Here is a 20,309-nt window from a genome sequence, read left to right as displayed (position 1 = left end):
TTATTTAGGGATCAAATAGACAAAGTATAAACAACCTGTTTAAAATACAAACAGGTTCTAGATTGATCTTGACAGGCTCTGGGACCCTGAAAATATTTTTTTGTGTTCCTAATACCTACATTGGGTATAATCCTGTTCATAAGGACAATAATCTTTTAGGTAAAAAAAATCTGTGGTAACGTATTAATGTGTCTTATCAATTGGACAAAACTGCAGTACCAACCAACTGGAGAGTGCTGTTAACTTTAAATAACATAACATAAATTGCACTGATTATTCTCAAGTAAAAGCTGATGGAAACTACAAAAAGAAAACCAGAGGTTTTGAAAAAGGGCTCTGCAGTCACTTTAAGTTTATGTGTACGTTCGTGTAGGTTGTGTAGGGAGAGTGAACTTCATTGAGTCATTCATATTCACAGACAGTTGAAGTGCTTTTAAAAAATTGTTAAAACAGTGGTGTGGCAGTAGCTGGTGTGGTAATAATGTGTTGCCCAGCAAAACACAGGGGGTGAAGTTACACCTCTTGTACTCAGTGGGAGTTCTGCTGTTACTGCAGAGGAGAGAATACAATGGTGGCCCAAATTTTGTATGTATAAGAAACCAGATGAAATGGAAAATCAGACCTGAATGAAATTGTCTGCTGCGCTCATTGCAACAATTCAGGATTCCTTTTTTGTAAGGTGCTGTTACTGAGTTTTCTAAGTTTTTATTCCTAACAGATAATTTGAAGATATAACTGTATGTGACCAATTATCTTCTGAAGAACCTGCAAAGCCTACTTGTGGCATGACATGAAAATCTTGTGGCAAAGCCTACTTGTGGCATGACTTGTGGCTCTGCTGTAGCCAGTGTTACAAGACTTTTTTTCCACACCTATTTTAATATCTTAATGGAAGTTCTTATATCAAATGACAATGTTGTCCAGCCCTAGCAACCACTGCTATCAATTGAAGAGCAAAATGCATAACCAGCAACAATTTTTGTTGAGTTGTCTGCACTAAAATGAGCAAACAGGAATAAGTAGTAATAGTAGTTGCTGAAAGTCATGTTGCAGCTTACTTAAGCAGGTTGATCGTATTTCCTTCAGCCTATCTTTTGTGAGGCAGAAATAAATAGTAATAAATGCAAATTATATTTTTAATGACATATTATTCACTTCTTACTGTTCACATTGAATGTGTTTGATGTAACAGTAAATAGAATTTAAAGCATTATTACAGTATATTTATTGTCCAGTGGTTTTGAAAGTGTTGACACTAATACATATGGTCCAGCAATTGGCGTGCTTGTTGTTGCAAATGAGAAGTTTTTTGATATAATCTGGTATTTAGTACTTGGCTCTGACCCTATAAAAAAATCAGTAGTAGTCCATTGTTTCCAGTGTTCTTCAGTTCGGGCTCTTAAGTAACAAATAAAAAAAAAATCAGAAAAGAAATACCTACTCTTCCTGTCCTGTTTCAGATCATTATAATCCTATCTTGGTTTTTTGAAAAGTCAAGTTCAATCTAAATTTATTTTTTTTTTTTTTGAGGCATTGAGAAGAAAAGGAAGATATGTCTAAGGATTCTTCTTAGATTTCTGGAAACTTGCTTTAGCAATACTTTCTTTCAGGGGAAATGCTTTCATAGTAATGATCTTAGAACCTTTTAACTTCTGCTAACAGCTGAGTTCTAAAATTCTGTGAATGCTGTCTGTTACAGCATTTGCATAGCTGCCAGTGTTCAGCCATTTTCAATCACCTGAAAATAAGATGAAAGCAATAACTAAAAATAAGAAACTAGATTAAAATATATATTATTGTTAATCCTTCACCCTTTGATCTAACAGGTTAAGGACATTTTGTGCTTGTTCATTTTGGCTGATAATAGTTTTGGAGACATTTACATTTTAGAACAGGGATTTAAAATATATATAACAGCTGCTTTTTAAATAGAAAGTCTAATTATGCCTATGATTACATTCACTTTTGATTAGTATGCATACAAATTCCCACTCTCCTTGTGTATTCAAGCTGCGATCTGGATCACTTATGCTAAGATAAAAGTACAAAAGAATAGCTTCAGAAAATGTATGGTTAGACGAGTACAAAAATATTTCAGGGTATAATTTTTGTCTCTAAAATGCTTTATTTTCCCTTTTAGTTACACACAGACCTGGATCCCGGCAGCAGCAAAATCAAATATATTCTGTCAGGAGATGGAGCTGGAACAATCTTTGTGATCAATGACAAAACTGGAGACATTCATGCAATGAAAAGGCTTGACCGTGAGGAAAAAGCTGAATACACTCTAACAGCTCAAGCAGTCGACAGGGATACAAACCAACCTCTCGAGCCTCCCTCAGAATTCATTATTAAGGTTCAAGACATCAATGACAATGCCCCAGAGTTTGTTGATGGTCCATATCATGCCACAGTTCCAGAAATGTCTGTTGTAGGTATGTATGTCAAAACGTTGACTAACTTTGTTTACTCACAGTTTAAACTATGCCAGAATGCCATTGAGTTGTTGATGAATAGTATGATATTTATTATGCTGTTAGCATTAATTTGCATATTTTCAAATCTCTTCATGGCCAAAGCTTTCATCTGCAGCATAATAGTAGAGTCCCTTAGTAGTAAGAAATGACTAACAGATGTATTAATGTGTCTTTCTTTGTCCAACAACACTTTAATGGACTAAATTTATATTCCTTTTATGATGCTGTATTGTTATTGAGAAGGATTTATCAAGATTTGCTCCAACATGACACTCTAATCCTACTGATATTTTGTTGATGTTTAATTATGTGTTTGTGTATTTTCATACACTGTTGTAGCACTTGCTGTATGTTGACATTTTTTTCCTCAAAGTGCAACTGTAATCAGCCAAAATCATTGACATGAAAGATTCTGTGTCTGGGAATTGATGGTTAGACTCCAGAGTGGACTTAACCAATTAGCAGTAAGATCTGCATAGAGGATGGAAGGGGAAAGCAGAGAAAGCTGTGGGAAAAGATGGTGAAAAGGGAAATTAAGTGGGTGAAAGCAGAGAAAAAGAAAGGAGTAGGAAATAATCTTCTTAATACATTTTACTTATACTTACTGATTTTGCTGGATTAGTGTGAATCTATTTCCTCATGGATTAATATAGTAGATTTTTTTTTCCTACATAGTTTGTCCCTTGTTCTGAAATTGCAGATGTATAAATTTGTACTTAGAGAGGTACACATTTATGTCCCTACTGACACATACACATCAAGTGCAGGTGTTCTTTAGCTGTCCCTAAAGCAAAGGGGAAGTAAACCCATCAAACTGAAAGACTCAATTTCAGGGTAATATAAGAATTCAATATAATCAAAGACAACAAAATCTGGCCATGAAATGCAGAGTAAATTCTAATGTTTTCTACTACTAGGTTGAGGATAATGTGCTTTTCAGCAAGTTGTCTGCGTCGGTCAAAGCAAGATAATTGAAGGAGTGCCAGGGCACTTTGTAAAATAAAGCAGCAGCCTATTAAAAAGTTTCAAAACCACCATTCTGTCTTTTTAGTTAAAAACAGGAGGAATGGGAGGATCTAGAACCATTGTCCTCTCACATTCAGTAGAATGAGTTGTACCAAGTCATTTTCAAATGTAGGCACAGTGTGCTGGCTACACAGTGATAATCAAGGCTACAATTTTTATCATCACTTCTCCAAGAAATTTTCATATCTTGGTTGCATTGAATTGCTTGTGTCGAAACTGATACATGAATTTTCAAGCCTGCATGTCAGTTCTTTTACCAAAACATAGGCTTAATTTGTGAAGTTACTTCTAATTATACAGCAGCAAAAGCATAATATGGACCTGCTTTCAGAAGATATTTCTGCCAAGCTCTAGGCAAGAAAATGGCTTAATTAAATGAAATAAATAAATTTAAAAAAATGGGAATAGAAGGACGAAGAAAAATTGAAGGCAGTTAATCCTTCTATGAATGGGACTTGTTTGGTATTCTAGGAAAAAAGAAAATTAAGATACTTGCAGACAAGAAAAGATGGTTTCTGATCACAGATGCTATTACAAAAATAATTTATATCTGTACATGTGAACAACATTTATAATGCCTAGTAGAAACATGGCCCCTATCCAAGGAGGATTCACTATAAAGAAGATGAGGAAAAAAAACCAAACCAAAAACTTTGACAGGAAACTAGACTAGATAAATAAACATCTACTGAATGGGTGAGGTTTAAAAGATCTCATAAGATCTTTTAATGAGAGGAGGAGAATAAAAGGTTATTTTTAATAAATAACCTTTCATTAATGAAAGAGGGAAAGTGAAACAATTGAGAAAAGTGTTAGGGTGAAAGAGGAGGGATAAAAATATAAAGGAAAATCATGAGAGATTAATTAAAATGTAAAACTTTATCTGGGAAAACTTTATAGTAGAAGATTGTAGAAGAAGTGACCAACATCTGGACATAGATGTCAGTTTAGGGAATAGTGAAAGGGGCTGGCTTTCAGAGGATACCGTTTCACCTGCTTTCCCTAGAGTGAGGGAGAGGGGTGAAGTGAAATAGTTGTTCACTGAACTGCCTCTGAAATAATGTATTTCCACATTTTTGTGTATTCCTAAACTGCAGGGAAGAGTTTGGTCCAAAATGAGTTTATTCTGACAACACAAATACAGGTAAAAATTTATTACGGATTACCACGGAGGTCTACCATTTATTGCCTTTATTTCTGAAACTATGCAAGTTTTGCACATTTATCCTTTATGATCCCTGACCATTGCATGTTTGGGTTTTTTATGTGACATTCTTAGGGGTTCATGCGTTCAAGCTGTTTCTCTAAAGAAGCACAAACATACACTCCTTTTGTGGAAAACAGAACTTAATTCTCATCTACTGCTTCAAAATTTAGAGTATGTTTGCCATTGCATAACACAGGTCATGAATGAGTGGCATACACACTCCAATCTGTAGCTTAGTCCCTGATGGAACCAGATTTCAAGGCTGGAAGGTTGAAGATGAGAATGTAACTCCTTCATTAATGTTGCTGTTGCTATTTCCTTCGCCCTTCCTTTCTTAATCCACAGGTGGCACCATCGAGAGCTGTATTAAATGGCTGTCCATAGAGCATTTTAACTATTTTAACTTTCTTGAAATTTTGTTAAAATGACTTTCAACTTCTCTACAGTGTTTATGAGAAAACTGTTTCCTTTCAGAGTTCAAGGATTTTTTTTTTTGTTTGCTTTTCTGCCACACTAATTATTTCACTTCTATTATCCACCTATTAATTCCCCTTAAAGAGAGCTCTACCCACTGCTAATTTCAGCCTTGAAGTTCTTATTCAGGATAAAGCAAAATTCTGTTAAACCCCTTTCCTCAAAATGCAATTCTGACTCCTGAAACAGAAGAGGAACTCACATGTTCTATATATAGTACTTATGTAATGAGGATGCAGTACAAGGCATTTTATTTTTGGACCTCTGTGGAAAGCAGTGCATAAAATACAGATGAACACATTAGCCTTTCATTGCTCTGTAACGTAATGTTGAGGTTCTAACACAATGCAGTTTTTCTACTAGGTGAAATAAATACTGGTCTTCTGTTCCTTGGTAGAAGAGATATATTATATGAAAATCAGTGGTATTTTTGCGTATCTATAACATGAATGCTACACTATGGGGAATGTGAAAACTGAATGTACATTCAAGCCTCTGTATGTGGTATGTATGAATGAGGGGGTGTGTGTGCCAATATATGAAATCATCACACATATAAGGCCACAGTTGAGCCTGTTTGAGTTTTATGTTATATATCAGTGATATCTGGAAAATCCTGCTTCCCTAATAAAACAAAAGAAAGGGATTAGCGTGACTTTCCTCCCATCGCTTGGTGCAAAGACGACTAGTATTGCACTGTGTTATCTCCTGTAGGAATGATGCTCACTTTTCAGCTGCCTTTACAGCACACACACCCACACGTGTACTGAGTGCTGTGTATCGTCACTGTGTGCAGAGTTATTTTGAAATCATTTATTTCTCTCTTTGAGGAAAGAAGGGAGCACATTCAAGAAAAAGTTTTGAGAACCAAATTGAATTTTCCTTTATTTCATCCTTGTGTTCCCTTATTATTTTTTACATAATTCCTATATAATCTACCATAGTAAGCCCTGTTCCTTAACTCCAAAATTATGAATTTGCTTGTGAGAGCTAATAGTGTGTATGGAGAATATATTCTTTGCTGAAACTGAGCACTCTAATCGTTTAATTCTGATACTAGTTTTCTTAAGGAATTAAAGACCGAAAAGTGAAATCTGTGGAATCACTTGATTTTAACAGTGTTGCATTTCACAAATAGGAAATAATTTAATTTGCCTGTAAATCTTGCTTGATTACTTTTTGATTTAAAGGGACACACTGGGAATGAAACCCAGTTAAGACCTTTCAAAAAAGAGATTCAGCTAAGCTTCTGGGAGGAAGCTTCTTTTTTTCTTCCTCCCATTTGTCTGTGAGCTCTGTATACATGCCTGCAGTGAAGATAGTGTATTATGTAAATGAATGAGCAATCTTAGAAGATCCACAAGGGTAATTGGAACTGGTTCTGTAGCTTATTTAAAGAAAAGAAATCCAAAACCACCACGCCACCTCCCTCGAGTATGTTCAGTTTCTGTGTTGCCTTCTCAGCTACACACAGATCCGTGAATACCCTGGAAGCATGCTGCAGAGGTGATAATGGGAGCAAAAGTGAATATTGTCCCCCTTAAGTTTCAGGATCTTTTTTTCAGGAGAGAACGAGGAGTGAAATTTCTTGATTCCTTTCTTAGTGAAGCCAAGAATGTTTAGACAGCTAGTGACATGTTGAAAGACAGAAGACGACAGAAGTAGAGTGACAAATGTGTTGGTGAAATAAAAAAGGACACAGATGGAAAAAGAACAAAAGCCATAAGGGAAGAGAATTCTTTTATAGTTTGCTTGAATTAAGGTAAACAGACAAACTTTAATAATCTTGAAATATTAAGAATTCCCCTGAGAGTCATAAAAAAATTCATCTTAGAATGCATACAGTGGAATTCAGTCTGCCATTGCTCTAGAAATGCTTTTGGCTTTAGCACTTGAAAATATTAATGATGTGAAAAAGTTTAGAATAATATTTTTGGCCTTAAATGCTTCCATGAAAATTATTTATCAGGGGAAAAAGGTCTTTATTGGAAATGATTTGGGTTTTCAGTTGAGTCAGAATATCAATTTCCAATTTTGGCAGAAGCACATGTACTTCACAGTGTTTTCCAAAGCTTGCCCTTGATTGCACCACAGTAAATAAGAAATCATTCAATCTTTCTGTTTTTTCCTCCCAGAAGCAGGACAGAGTTATGCAGTATGACCATGTATAGTAGAAGCACACTGCACACAGTGTAGCTTTTATTTCTAGTTCTCTCAAAGGTATTAGTTCTTTTCCAGTTACAAATTGTTTGCAAAAGGACAAAATCTGCTGAATATGAAATGAACATGCAATGTCTTATATGAGTAGTGATAAACTAACTTGATAAATCAAAAAGTTGCGATAAAAACCTGACCTGAAATGTTATCAAAATCAACCACACTGTCTTGCTGGGTCTTTTTTCCAATGTATTCATTGATTTTTAAGACACTGAGCATGACTGTTAAATCAATGATAGTTTGTCACAAAACTGTAGAGTAAAAGGACTATATTACTGGGGTCAACTACAAATTAGCCCAAATGAAAAACGTAAAGAGCGTGCAAAAGCTAAGGAAAAACCTAGCAGATGTTGTAAAATATGGCAACAATGTAGCAGCTGTTAGAAAATGTGTATCTTCATGTTGTCTTGTTCCTCTACTTGTTCATCTTGTGCATAATCAAGTTCGCTAACTGTGGTACTGAACACTGTTTTACGTGAGAGATTTATTTAGTGAGTATGCATTCATTTAAAATCTCCTGTACACTCTGCTTGACAGAGACACAGTTCCAAAAGCAAAGTCGTAAGTAACCTTAAGTAATTCCTTAGGATATATTCAAAGCCAAGACAGTCTTCTCCTTAATTTGACTTGTTATTGAGCCTTGAAAAACAAGGTATTTCTGACCGTGTGCTATTATTTTTGTACTTTCATTTCTCATGAGGTCTGATTGAAAATGTCTTTATGTATCATTCTTAAGTGACCATTATGAGCTCTTAGACAACAGATAAAGTTATGATATTACTCTTCAGAGGTATATAATCTGACCTTTTGATTGCACAGACCTTTATTGTCCCATGTGTACTGAGCTAGTGCATTGACTTTGCACAAAATTGTTAAAAATGGTGGGATTGCTTAAAACACTTTCTGCCAGTGGCAGCAAGTGGTTGAATGTTCAGGTTCTGAAGACACTGCCTGATTCTTAGAAATAAACCCCAAATCATCTGTGCAAAGTGTAAAGGTATTAGAGTGTAGTTGTTTCTTAGACACAAACTGCCATTTTTCCTCTCCAATAATTGTCACCAATTTGTCACAAATTTTCCAATTTTTGCATACATGCATCCCCTTCACACAAAGGAAAATCATGCAAATGACACATAGCAAAGATAAACTCCTCAGGAAAAAGCTGTTGGGGTCAGAACTGAAGTCATAGTTCCTTACGGAGTTCATCTAGAGGAATGCATTTTCCTATGATGGGAGGAGGAGGACAGACAGACAGACATAGCTGTATGCTGATCATACGAGGGCAAAGCAGAGAAAATTTTGGCAGTCTTAGGTGCATGCTTCTCTAGTCTCATGTAATCTACAAGAATCTGTGCTACTGTCATTTTTCCAGATGATTCTTGTCTCATAGTAACAAACATCTTGTTCTTGTTGCAGGTATTCTGCTTCTGAAATTCTTTGTGGTTGCTTTCTTTTGTACATATCAAACAGATCATCTTATTTCTGTTCTGTAACTACATGAAAATAAGTCTTTGGCTCAGGTTTGCAAAACATTATTTTCTGATTGCAAGTTTAAATTTATTCTTGGCAGGATTTTTCACAATTTTCCCAAATTTCTAATTAAAAAGGTGTTTCGAACAGTGGTAGGGTGTTTATTTTGCAGGATCTGAAAGCATGCTATTTTATTTTTTCCAAACAGCTAGGCTTGTGACATGAGCCCATTTGCTGGCCAGTCAGTGATGCCTAATGGAAAACAGACAGATGAGAGGAAGTAGACCAGTACAGTGACAGACTGAGTCTCTATAAAACGCAACAGGACTGGAACATACTCTCTCTTTTTTCAGTTTTGGGAAATGTAGACAAGTTCTCACCACAAGGTGGGAAGTTCTAGATCAGAAAATTTCATTCAGTGTGTTAATATTTTCACGGAAATTTTTGGTGATAGAACCTATATCACTCTGCTAACACAAAAGTTTAGCTTTAAAACAGTGGGGACCAATACTCCTTAAACTCTATTAATTCATATGGCCTGTGTAAGACATCTCTTTGATGGACACACTTGACATTTGGGAAAATGAGATTCAGATCCTACTCAGAATACATTTTTTTTTCTGTCACTGGTCATTCCGCACCCTGCCCCGAATTGGTAAGTCTGTCTTTGTTTAGTTGCTGAATCTGCAGCACTTAATGTTTCTTCATGAGTACAGATAAGCAGTTGCCTGTGGAGCTGATGTGAAAGCCGTATTGACATGAATCAGCCAGTAGAGTACTGCTGGGCAGCTGATTCAACTGTATCCTTTCCCTGGGGCTCAAATGGTCTCTGCTGCCATATGCTTGCTCCACAGTGGCCTGAGGGGGCAATATTTCAGAGTCTGTTTTTGCAACCTTTACAGTTGCTGGCATTGTAGGCTTCACTTTACCAAACAAAGCAAGCGGAAGATCAAAGCTGCAAGATTATACTGGGCGTTTTCTGCTTTCACAACAGAAAGTTATAATGAAAGAGTTTCTGCAATAAACAGCTAGGGCTACTTTATGATTTATGTATATTTTAATGTAATATACCTGAGCATAACCTGAAACTTCCATTGAAATCAACAAGCCCTACGGTACTGGAGTTTTTTCCTGCTTGGAAATGTAGTCTACAGTGATCATCCAATTTTACTGTCTTTGCCTGGGGACCTCGCAAAGTGAATGCTGATGAAATAGTCAATTGATTAGAGACAAGCAGTCTTTCAAAAAATCCTGAACAAAGGCACAGTTATTTCCCACATCTCTCGCAAATATCAATTAATATTCTATAGTGAGGGTGATATTTGAAGGGAAAATAGAGAAAAAACCCAAAGCAAAACAAAACAAAAGCATTGAAAGAAAACATCATTCTTTAAGCCAAACGTAAAATATATTTTACCCTTCTACTATTGCCTGTAATGTTGCAGATTGTATTCTAATCCTAACAAACAGTTACCCAGGGGAATTTATAAAGGAATATCTGCAGGCTTTCTAATGGCACCATCTTATAAGTTGTAGCAAGAAAGAGCTGCCAACCTTAAAACTGAAAAGTCAGTGTCCTTACTTATTAGATTCATGCTAGCTAAATCCAAGCAGTAGGTAACATCAGCATGGGTAATTGCCAAAGAGTTATCTGTATCACTAGTTGTGAATATATATTTCTGATGTAAAACATTTTCTTTTCCAAAATATCATGCTAAAAAGGCAGCAGCATCAGAGTTCTAAAACAATTAATGTATGCACAAAAAATTGTAAAATATGCAGCGTATTAGATTTCACAGCCACACTTTCTACAGTCCTCATTATACAGCTGTAAAATGCTGAAGGCTGCCAGCTTGCTCCATTGTCTGTGGGCTGTACAGAAGGCATTCTTCTCCTATGCATAGCAAGCACCTTTCATACTTCTGCAGTTACACATTTGCATACAATATATTTTTTCCCATTTCTCTCACATGATAAGAAGTCCTTAAAATGATGCATGAGCAATCTAAAAACATTGTATGTTACACTTGGTAGGATGTTCAGCTGTTCGGAGATTTTGACTAACACAAATAGTGCATGCTATTAAGATTTTTTAAAGATTTTATTAGCTTTCTAAACTATCTACTCTAAAAATTGCATTAAGAAATATGTAACACTTGAAAGAAACAACCTGGATACCTCTTCTGCTGATGGACCTAATGACTCAGTATATCAGATGTATATGAAAAGATTACTTTCCTGGTGGAAACAGGAAAGTTTCTTGCATTTTCCTGCATGGTACTAAATAATACATTGTAGTGGTTATTTCCTACTGTTGACCAAGCTACTTCTGTTGAATTCTTTCAGATCCCTTTATTAAGACAGATTTTTCTGGTGTTAAAACTTTTGGTTTAGACTATCAAGTCTTTGGGGCAACATCTGCCATTTCCTGTAGGTCTGTAGAATACTGGTTTTTGAAATTATTTTTGCTGTGCATTAAGTGACTACTTACATAAAACAAACACGTAATGCTTTGTTGCTCTAAGCTTTTAGTTGTATAAGACTGAATATGAATATATCAATGGTAGTTTATTTCAGAAAATATGTAAAATTGTCTATATAAGTGCACATAGCTGTATGTATGTATACAGATGTATATATGGAAATTCATGTAAATGAAAAAAAAAGTCTTGCAAGATTTGTGCTTGTCCTGCATGTTGATGTGTCAGCTTACATGCTTGAAGTTCCTGGACTGTAAGTATTGTAGACTGGTGGGACCTGTTTTTCAGTACATACACACAAGGAAGTAGTCATACAATTGAAGTTCAGGCATTCACGCTAGCTGGCTAATTTAATTTGTATCCATCTTTGGCCAACCAAGAAGGAAGGATCTCATGAGAAGGACAAATCTGTCTTCCCCTCTTAGAGCACAAAGCTAGTGCAACTAGGTACCGAACTTAGCCAGTTGAGCCTAAAACTGAGTTGTATAAATAACCCGCTTTTCATTCTTCCTTACCTTAATCATCATAAACAAGATCATGACAGCATCACAGTATTTCACTACTTAGAGTCAAATAAATTACAGCTGGGAAAGACAAATTACCCTATTAGTTAATCTTCCTGTCTTTCTTGGGTTTTCCCTTAGAATGCATTATCTATCATCCTGTGCAAGAGTTAGCTCTTCAGGGAGGAGGATTCTGTTATTTCCCTTGGGGACCTATTCCTCCTTGTACAATTTCTCATTGTAGGGAAGATTTTGTTGTTTTTCCCTTTGCAGAAGATTAAATGAAGTCTTGTATCTATGTATTTGTATGGCTCTCATCACCCACAAATCAGTGTTACATCTGTAAAGTACACACATTTTTTTCTCATTTCTCCCTCTGTGAGTGGCTGTACTCAGGTTTCTACTATATATACAGAATACATGCTGGCCTTCCTGTGTCTCTAGCATGTCAAGCATAAGTTGCCCATTTTCCTTCAGTGAACCGTTCTGGCCCATATTGTCATCTGCATTTGCCATCCCTGGTGCTTGGCTCTTGGAGTCCTTGAAGACTTGCATTGTAAGACCTGATCCACCTGTTGGTCTTTTAGGGCAATAAATTAGCTATTAATAAAAATACATTCAAGTACTGATGTAGAAGGCAGGAGTGAAATAAGGTATGATCTGCAAAAAACCCTCAAACACTCATGCTGCATATCCACATATATATGTGTGTATATCTGCATAGACACCAAGCTATGCAATTTGCAATATCAGTGATAATATTTTATGTGTGTATTTTGCATATGAAAACAAGTTCTGAAGTGCATTACACAGATTTCTATTCTACATACATTTTTGTTATTTGGTTAGTGAAATCTCTAATTCATAGATCTTGTTTTTAGAAATGGTCTCATATAGAATAATACAGGGTGATAAGACTTAAAACTATGTTTTGTATTAAAAAAAAAGAACAATGAAAAACAAATAAGAATAAGTTTCTTCAGCTTTGAGGCAGTAATAATTTACATGTCAAGAAGTCATACAGGTTTTTATGAGATTATTGCAGTTTTATTCAATAAAAAATTGTTACCATGACAACTGTCATGCTACCTGTGAGATTATAGCAAAGAAGGACAGAGAAGAAAAGACTTCATTTTGGAAAGAATGCTTATCTGACCTGCTGAATACAAACAATGCTTTGCTTTGACCAGTGCTGACTGCACAGCTACTATCAACCAAACTCAAAATCCAGCTAGAGATTTTGAAACACAGTGATCCTCTTAGAAAAACAAAACAGTGGGTAAATAATAGTAGGTCTTTTTTTTATGCAAATGTACCCTTAATGCCCTGTCACGTTGGTAATCAGATCTTCTGAATGAAACAGAGATTTCAGCCTGTCAGGATCTGGGAAGAGTAGAAGACTGAGTGAAGGAGACCAAAAAGGGCATCAGAGAAGCAAAAAATGCTTCCCAGATGTTCCCGGGAATATGAGAACACATAGTCCCACTAGGTTGCATTATGGCCACATTTTTTATTTTTACCAGCCATTACAATCTTTCAACAAAATGGGTGCTTCATTGAATATGGATTGATGTAAATTTCTGTGGATTACCTTCTCTGTGTGTTACCTTTTCTAGAACATTTAAGTTGGTTTGGGGTTTTCTTTCCTGTACAAACATTTCACTGCTACACCAAAAAATTTGCTTTCCTACTCCCTGTGACAGCATATATATTTTTCTTTCTGACTAATGTGCAGAATCTGTACCCTGACTTGCACATAAAACTACAGGCAAAACAACAGAAGAGCATTAGCTGAGCACACACATCTTATTTTTATGATGGCTTTTAATCTTAGTTTGCCAGCAAACAGAGGCTTTCTTACCTAACCGTATAAAAATACTTCTATTGTTAATTGCATTTCTGATTGCTAGCCTGTTGCAAAGAGAAACTATGAAACCTGACACTAACAGTAAAACAATCAGCAATGGTTAATGGCTAAATCACATTAGAAGTGTTCATTAATTAAAATCTGTTGAATCTCTTTGCACTCTGTATTTAATGGTAGGGTTATTAGCATTGCAAAAGTAAACCTCAGAAAGAAATGCAGGAAATTTTTCAATTGAACATCTTAAAATTTGCCTCATCTCTCAAAAAAATGGGTTTGTTTCATATAAGGCAATATTAGGTGCATAAAGTAAAAAAACTGTGATTATGTTGTTGGGCCAGATTATATAAACCTGCTATATTATTGTAATTAGGACAACAGTGACTTGGACTATAATAGTGGCTTTCTTGTAAAAATGGCACCATTTCAAATTTATAGTCTCTAGCTAAATGAGTTTGTTGTAGCATTGACAAAGAAATAAACACAAGCCAAATGTAGTCAAAATTAAACACAAACAGAAGCCGTAGTTGTTTGTTTGCTGGGTAGAACCCAGAACATTGTTTTTCAAAGAGCATTTACTTAATAAATGCTCTTCCATGCATTCTTACTGCTTTTTCAATGCAAAAATTTAACTTTAAAACTTTAAGCACATTATGTATGTAAAAATATTTATATGCATGTAGTTTATAACTGCAGTGTGTGTAGTGGAGTAAAATCCTGCTTAAATATTGATAATCCAAAGCTCTAGACCGCAGCACAGAGAATTCTCCTGTGTTTGGGAGATTGCCTAAGTAACAGCCATGGTGGCTGTGAGTTTCTTTTTTCTGCATTCTTTTTCACCCTCAGGAATATCTAAGTTCTCCAAATCTTTCATTCCTAATTAGTTGAAAAGGGTTCTGTCACTTGTATAGGTGAGATAGGTTGCTACTTCTTCTGGACACAGCATCCTGCAGTGGAACCAGAGCAGTACTGGTGCAGCAATATCATCTGCAGGTGCAGAGGGCACAGAGCTTGCTTCTTTATATACTTCTTATTGCCAGTGTGAACATATTATTGTGGCACATTTCACCATGAAGATTTGATTCAAGGCATAAAGCCAGAAAAAAAAAAAAAAAATTAAAGGTGATAAAATTTAAACTATGTAAAAGCTTAACTAATTTCAATAGTGGAAGTAATTTATGTAATTTCTGTTTTGTGATTGCTTGCATCTTTCATAAACAATTTGCCTCAATAAGATAGTTCGGAGCAAATTACAGAATTTGATAGACCTTCTCAGAACTGTGTTATGATGGTCGGAAATGAAGTGCTGAGTAGCAGAGACTGGAAGTGTAAGAAATTGATTTATGTGAGCTGGGAGAGTATTTTATTTTTCCGTTCCCTTCATTACTTTTATTAGGTGAGATTACAGTCACACTTCAAGTGATCTGTAAGGGAAAGAAAAAGAAGGGTATGCTATTTCCCCCCCCCCCATATATAAACAGGGAATTGGAATATTGACTATTAAATATGTATTTTTAATATATGTATAAATTTCAGATAAACTTGGGTCCTCAAGAAGTGATATTTTTTTATCACCAGAAGAAAGTCTTGAGAGCTGAGCATCAGGATTGGAAGCAATGTTAAATACTGATTGACTCTTTTTATTAAGGTGTATTCAATTTCAGTGTCTAATAAACACGTGGGCTAAATGACGCATTTATCAGAGAAACAGCATACCCATTTGAGTTTTGAAATCTTGAAATAAGTATCTAGAAAAGTCTTCAGTAATTCTCAAGTGAAATAAGAATAGACATTATATATCAAATCTTTCTAAACAAGCAATGTAATTATTTCTGAAGTCCTTTGAAATGAGATCCAGCTAGGCAAATCAAACAAAATCTCAAAGAAGTCAACAGTTTCACTTCTTTATTTTCCTTTGTGTATAAACTATATAATGGAAACAAAATGGGACAGCCTAGATGAAATAGTCTTACAAAAACTTTCACTGATCTGTGATGAACCTTACCTTATTCCAGCCCTGTCCAGTTGTATGATGTTCTGTGCAAGCCTCTTCTGTCTTAAGAATATTGCAAAACAAAAGTGAAACCTAGTACATCACCTGTTGTTTGAGGTGTACTAGTTGAAGAAACCACTCACCTCTACACCAATATTTGGTATCACACATGGGACAGCAGTTGTGAACTGCGGGAAATGTCCTACTGGGATAGTGGGGCCAGAGCCTGAATTCTGCCAGAGGGGAGGTATGGCTTGGCTAGGACATTGTTGCGTCTAGGGACAACAAAATAGAGGACTTGTAACTGGTGTATGAGTTACAGAAGGTGAGCCAACAGAACTTAAGTATGTGAGATAAGTCTAGTAGCTACATCTCTTCATGCTTTGTAGTTACTGTGGGCAAGCTACAAAGGGTCCTTTTGTACTTCTGTTCCTGCAACAATGAAACTCAAGCTTCCTGCATATGTCCTTGTCATTGTTCCCTATTTCAATTATTCTCTGTAGCCTATGCCATGGCCTCCGAGTGTGCCCCATGCTTGCTTCCCTGTTACTGTTTTTATTCTATGTGCAGGAGTTTACTCATGATATCATCTATAGGCTGAGGCTGTTGTACTTGCTACAAGGCTGGTCTCCTTACTTGTGTCATCTACCCCCCTTATCACTTTCACTCAAAGCCACCAAGCATTGTCTGTTAGTGTCTGGGTACACAGCAAAATTTGTAATTGGTTAGAAAACAAATTTCTGATCTTAGTTTCTTGTAAACTAACCATCAAGTTGAGGATAAAGTCCATTTCCCATGCCTTGTGACAGGCTAAAGATTATTATATGAAAGGTTAGGTATAAGACCACCTTTCAACATAAAAAAGAGTTAAACTTCAAACCATACAATTTATGTGTCAATAAGAACAGGCTCAGCAAGCACCTGTCAAAGATAGATGCAACATAATATTCTTCAGAATTGCAGTCCTCTTCAACACAGTAACCATCAGTTGCACGTTGTGTGGATTCTTCTGGACCCTGCTGAGCAGCAGGAGAGATGTCGGTGAGGCACTTCACTGCCTGATGGGACCACGGTAGAGCTTGCGTGACAGCCAGTTGATCTGCTTCCCTTCATTGAGGTTCTTCCCCTTTGAGAATGGATAGATTTATGCCAATAGCCAAAATAAATGACCAGTACAAGTCACATTTTTTTTTTTTTCTCTAGTGAGATGCATTTCTGCAACCCACATTATCTTCCCAGGGAATTACCCCATTATTACTATGCAGCAAACCTGCTACAACTTCAGACACTATAGAACTAACACCCCTTAAGTGAGGTGTTATCCATTCCTCTAGACATCACAGATCCTGCTAGCACTGTATCTTGCCCTGATGTTTGATTTGGCCAGGTGAGAAAGCATGAAATGGAACCTATTGGATCATATGCAAATTATCTATTAATACGCAAACATTCCTCTCAATAATTTGCATGTACTGTAACACACAGAACTGCCCAAAGCCATGGCAGCAATGTGCCATACAAAGAAAGAAGAAAGCTCAGTGCAAGGACATGCCATCTCCTTCCCCTTTAGTTTACTCTTCCTACCCTGAAGTGACCTGTAATTCGTATTAAGGAGCACACAGTGCTAGAAGGAAGAGGAGACTATTTTTATTGGCATATACAGAAAGGGAGAATGGGAGTATTTTGGTGGGTGCTATGATTCCTTTCCTTTCTGAACATAAGAACATAATTCAGCCCTTAATCTCTCTTCTATGGTTGCTTTCTCTCCCTCGGTAGATACTGTTGTTATTGTTACTCTAATGAATGTCATCATTATATTTTTAAGGCATCAGAAAAAAAAAAAAAAAGTCTTTCATTCAATTTTGTTTCTTTCAGGAATGGCAAGTGCTGTGTTGCCTAAGAAATAAAAAAGGGCAATTTCCTTAATTTTTTTTTCTCCCCTGTTTTTTTTTTTTGGTTTTTTTTTGGTCAGAGTATGGAATTTATAACTCTGGTTAGACAATGGCCTCCTCAGTGGCAGAGACTCATTTCAGAGACAATAGCTGTTGTCCTAACTCTGTCACTGTGGCCACATCAAACCATTATTGTGGCTGCAAGCCAAGTGAAGAAATAAGACTCCTTTTTGTTATTGTTTTTCTATGTGGTCTCTGTAACTTGGCAGGGTTCTTTCAAATGTGATTTCACAAGTCTTAAATGCAACATATTATATTGTATTATTAACCTTGTATTTTGTATCCCTTTGATATGATTTCCTTGCAAATGCTTGAAGTCTACACAGATCTATCAGGTAGCTTTAAATGCATTCTACAAAGAAACCTTAAATAATACATCTACTAAAAGGGTTTTTCATTTACCCAGAAATTCAGTCTGCTGGCATATACCATCTTGAAGGAAAATGTTTTGTTTGTGTTCCAGAATTAATGTTATAAGTTGTTAGTGATAATTTGTGTGGGGTTTTTTTATTATTGTCATGAAACTCACAAAGAAATTAATTTTTGTTTCAATTTATTTTTTGAATGTTACGCAACTTTCTAGTAAGAGTGTAAACATTAATTGTGTGTATTCTTTTTTATTTAGGCACCTCCGTTACTAAAGTAACAGCTACAGATGCAGATGATCCAGTTTATGGAAATAGTGCCAAGCTGGTTTATAGCATTCTGGAAGGACAGCCCTACTTTTCTATTGAGCCACATACAGGTAGGTGTCTCCGAATATGAATCCCCGGGTTATGAAATGGCCTCAAGTTAGGCCAGATTGTTTATATTGGATATTAGAAAAAAAAAATCATCACTGCAAGGGCTGTCAAACACTGGAACAGGCTGCCCAGGAAAGCAGTGGATTCACAGTCCCTGGAGGTATTGAAAAATGTGTAGATGTGGCACTTGGAGGTGCTTTTTAGCAGTGGACTTCACAGTGCGAAGAACCTGATGATCCTAAAGATCTTTTCCAATCTAAAAATTCTATGATCCTATTTACAAAAGTGACAGCCTCTCACGTGTTTCATATAATATACATAAACTGGGAGGGTAAGTGGATGTCTGTCAGTAAACATAGAATCATAGAATAGTTAGGGCTGGAAAGGACCTTAAGGTCATCTAGTTCCAACCCCCATGCCATGGGCAGGGACACCTCCCACTGAACCATTACATCCAAGACTCTGTCTAACCCAGCCTTGAACACTGCCATGGATGGAGCATTCACAGCTTCCTTGGGCAACCCATTCCAGGGCCTCACCACCCTGACAGTAAAGAATTTCTTCCTTATATCCAATCTAAAATTCCCCCCTTCAAGTTTTAACCCATTACCTCTTGTCCTATCACTAAAGTCCCTAATGAAGAGTCCCTCCCCAGCATCCCTATAGGCCCTCTTCAGATACTGGAAGGCTGCTATGAGGTCTCCACGCAGCCTTCTCTTCTCCAGGCTGAACAGCCCCAACTTTCTCAGCCTGTCTTCATACAGGAGGTGCTCCAGTCCCCTGATCATCCTCGCGGCCCTCCTCTGGACTTGTTCCAACAGTTCCATGTCCTTTTCATACTGATGACACCAGAACTGCACACAATGCTTCAAGTGAGTTCTCACGAGAGCAGAGTAGAGGGGCAGGATCGCCTCCTTTGACCTGCTAGTAATAACAAGTCGGAACATGTCTCTCACTTCTATTCCATCAGAGTGTGATCATGTGAAAAGACAAAAAAAGTCTGCATTCTCTAATGAAAGCACTGGTGGTGCTAATATAACAGAAGTTACTAAAGCAAAACTGAAGGTAGTGAAATGCTGTCTGTCTTACAACTGATTGGGGATTGAAAGACTTGGTCTGAGGAATTTAATGAGCATAATTTAATTTTCAGTATAAGACTGTAGTATTTCCAGTTAAAGAAAACAGAGTGTAGCTTGGGAATTTTAGTGAATATATTGTGTATTTCCATTAAAAATTAGTTTTCTTTCTTGTTTGGATGGATTGGGGGAAAAAAAACCATGGTGCTGAGTGTTGGTATGAAGTTTTTATTAGCGTGCAATTAGGATGACTTTATTTCTCTGTGGCTTTAAGGACTTGAGAGTAATCTGAAAGAACTGCCAATAAATCCATTCCCTTGTTTTCTATACATATGTCATATATACAGAAAATTCATTTTGTTATATTTGGTAAGTGGTTTTTAAAGTGATTTGGTATGATTTCTTATATTCTTTCACCTGTTACTAGAAGCTGGTTTTGGTCAATGTGAGTCAAGCAGCTGTGATCTCCTAAAGAGGAGAAAACTGTAGCTCATTTTTAAACATTCACAAAAAAAATCTGGATTTATATGACCACAAAGGATTAAATAAGAGTAAAAATTCTTGTCCTCGTGCAGATTAGCAAAACTATGAAATAAATGCTAGGAGAAATTATTAAATGATGCTTTTGATGGATCAAGTATGCTAAGTCTTCTCCCCAACATTAAACATAGTATTCATAGACTTTTAAAAGTCTGGAAGGTTTTTTAAGTCTTTCTGGTGAGATTGCATGGAAAAAATTATTTCCCATTCCTAGAAATGTCCTAACTTGCAGGGACTTTAGGCAAATAGTATAGGTTGATAAATATTAATAGATGAATCCATTAAAG

The 20,309-nt window shown here is 36.2% G+C and overlaps 1 protein-coding gene across 3 annotated transcripts in view; it reads left to right on the top strand.

Moving 5' to 3' along the window:
- The window catches only part of CDH8 (cadherin 8), a 153,350-nt gene that overhangs the window by 54,380 nt on the left and 78,661 nt on the right, over nt 1–20,309 (top strand). For all 3 annotated transcript variants that reach the window (XR_009744304.1, XM_061458462.1, XM_061458463.1), the window contains 2 exons: nt 2,141–2,435; nt 18,289–18,408. Coding sequence is in view for 2 of the 3 variants with exons in the window: in XM_061458462.1 (XP_061314446.1) it covers nt 2,141–2,435; nt 18,289–18,408 (415 nt within the window). In the remaining variant the exon portion in view is untranslated. The remainder of the gene's footprint in view (nt 1–2,140; nt 2,436–18,288; nt 18,409–20,309) is intronic.

This window comes from Pezoporus flaviventris, unplaced genomic scaffold (assembly GCF_033815535.1).
Source record: "Pezoporus flaviventris isolate CSIRO_AGI_PZ_B2104156 unplaced genomic scaffold, CSIRO_AGI_Pfla_v1 ptg000027l, whole genome shotgun sequence".
Classification (NCBI taxonomy): domain Eukaryota; kingdom Metazoa; phylum Chordata; class Aves; order Psittaciformes; family Psittacidae; genus Pezoporus; species Pezoporus flaviventris.
Note: the sequence above shows the minus strand (reverse complement) of the source record. Positions and strands in the feature narration are given on the sequence as shown.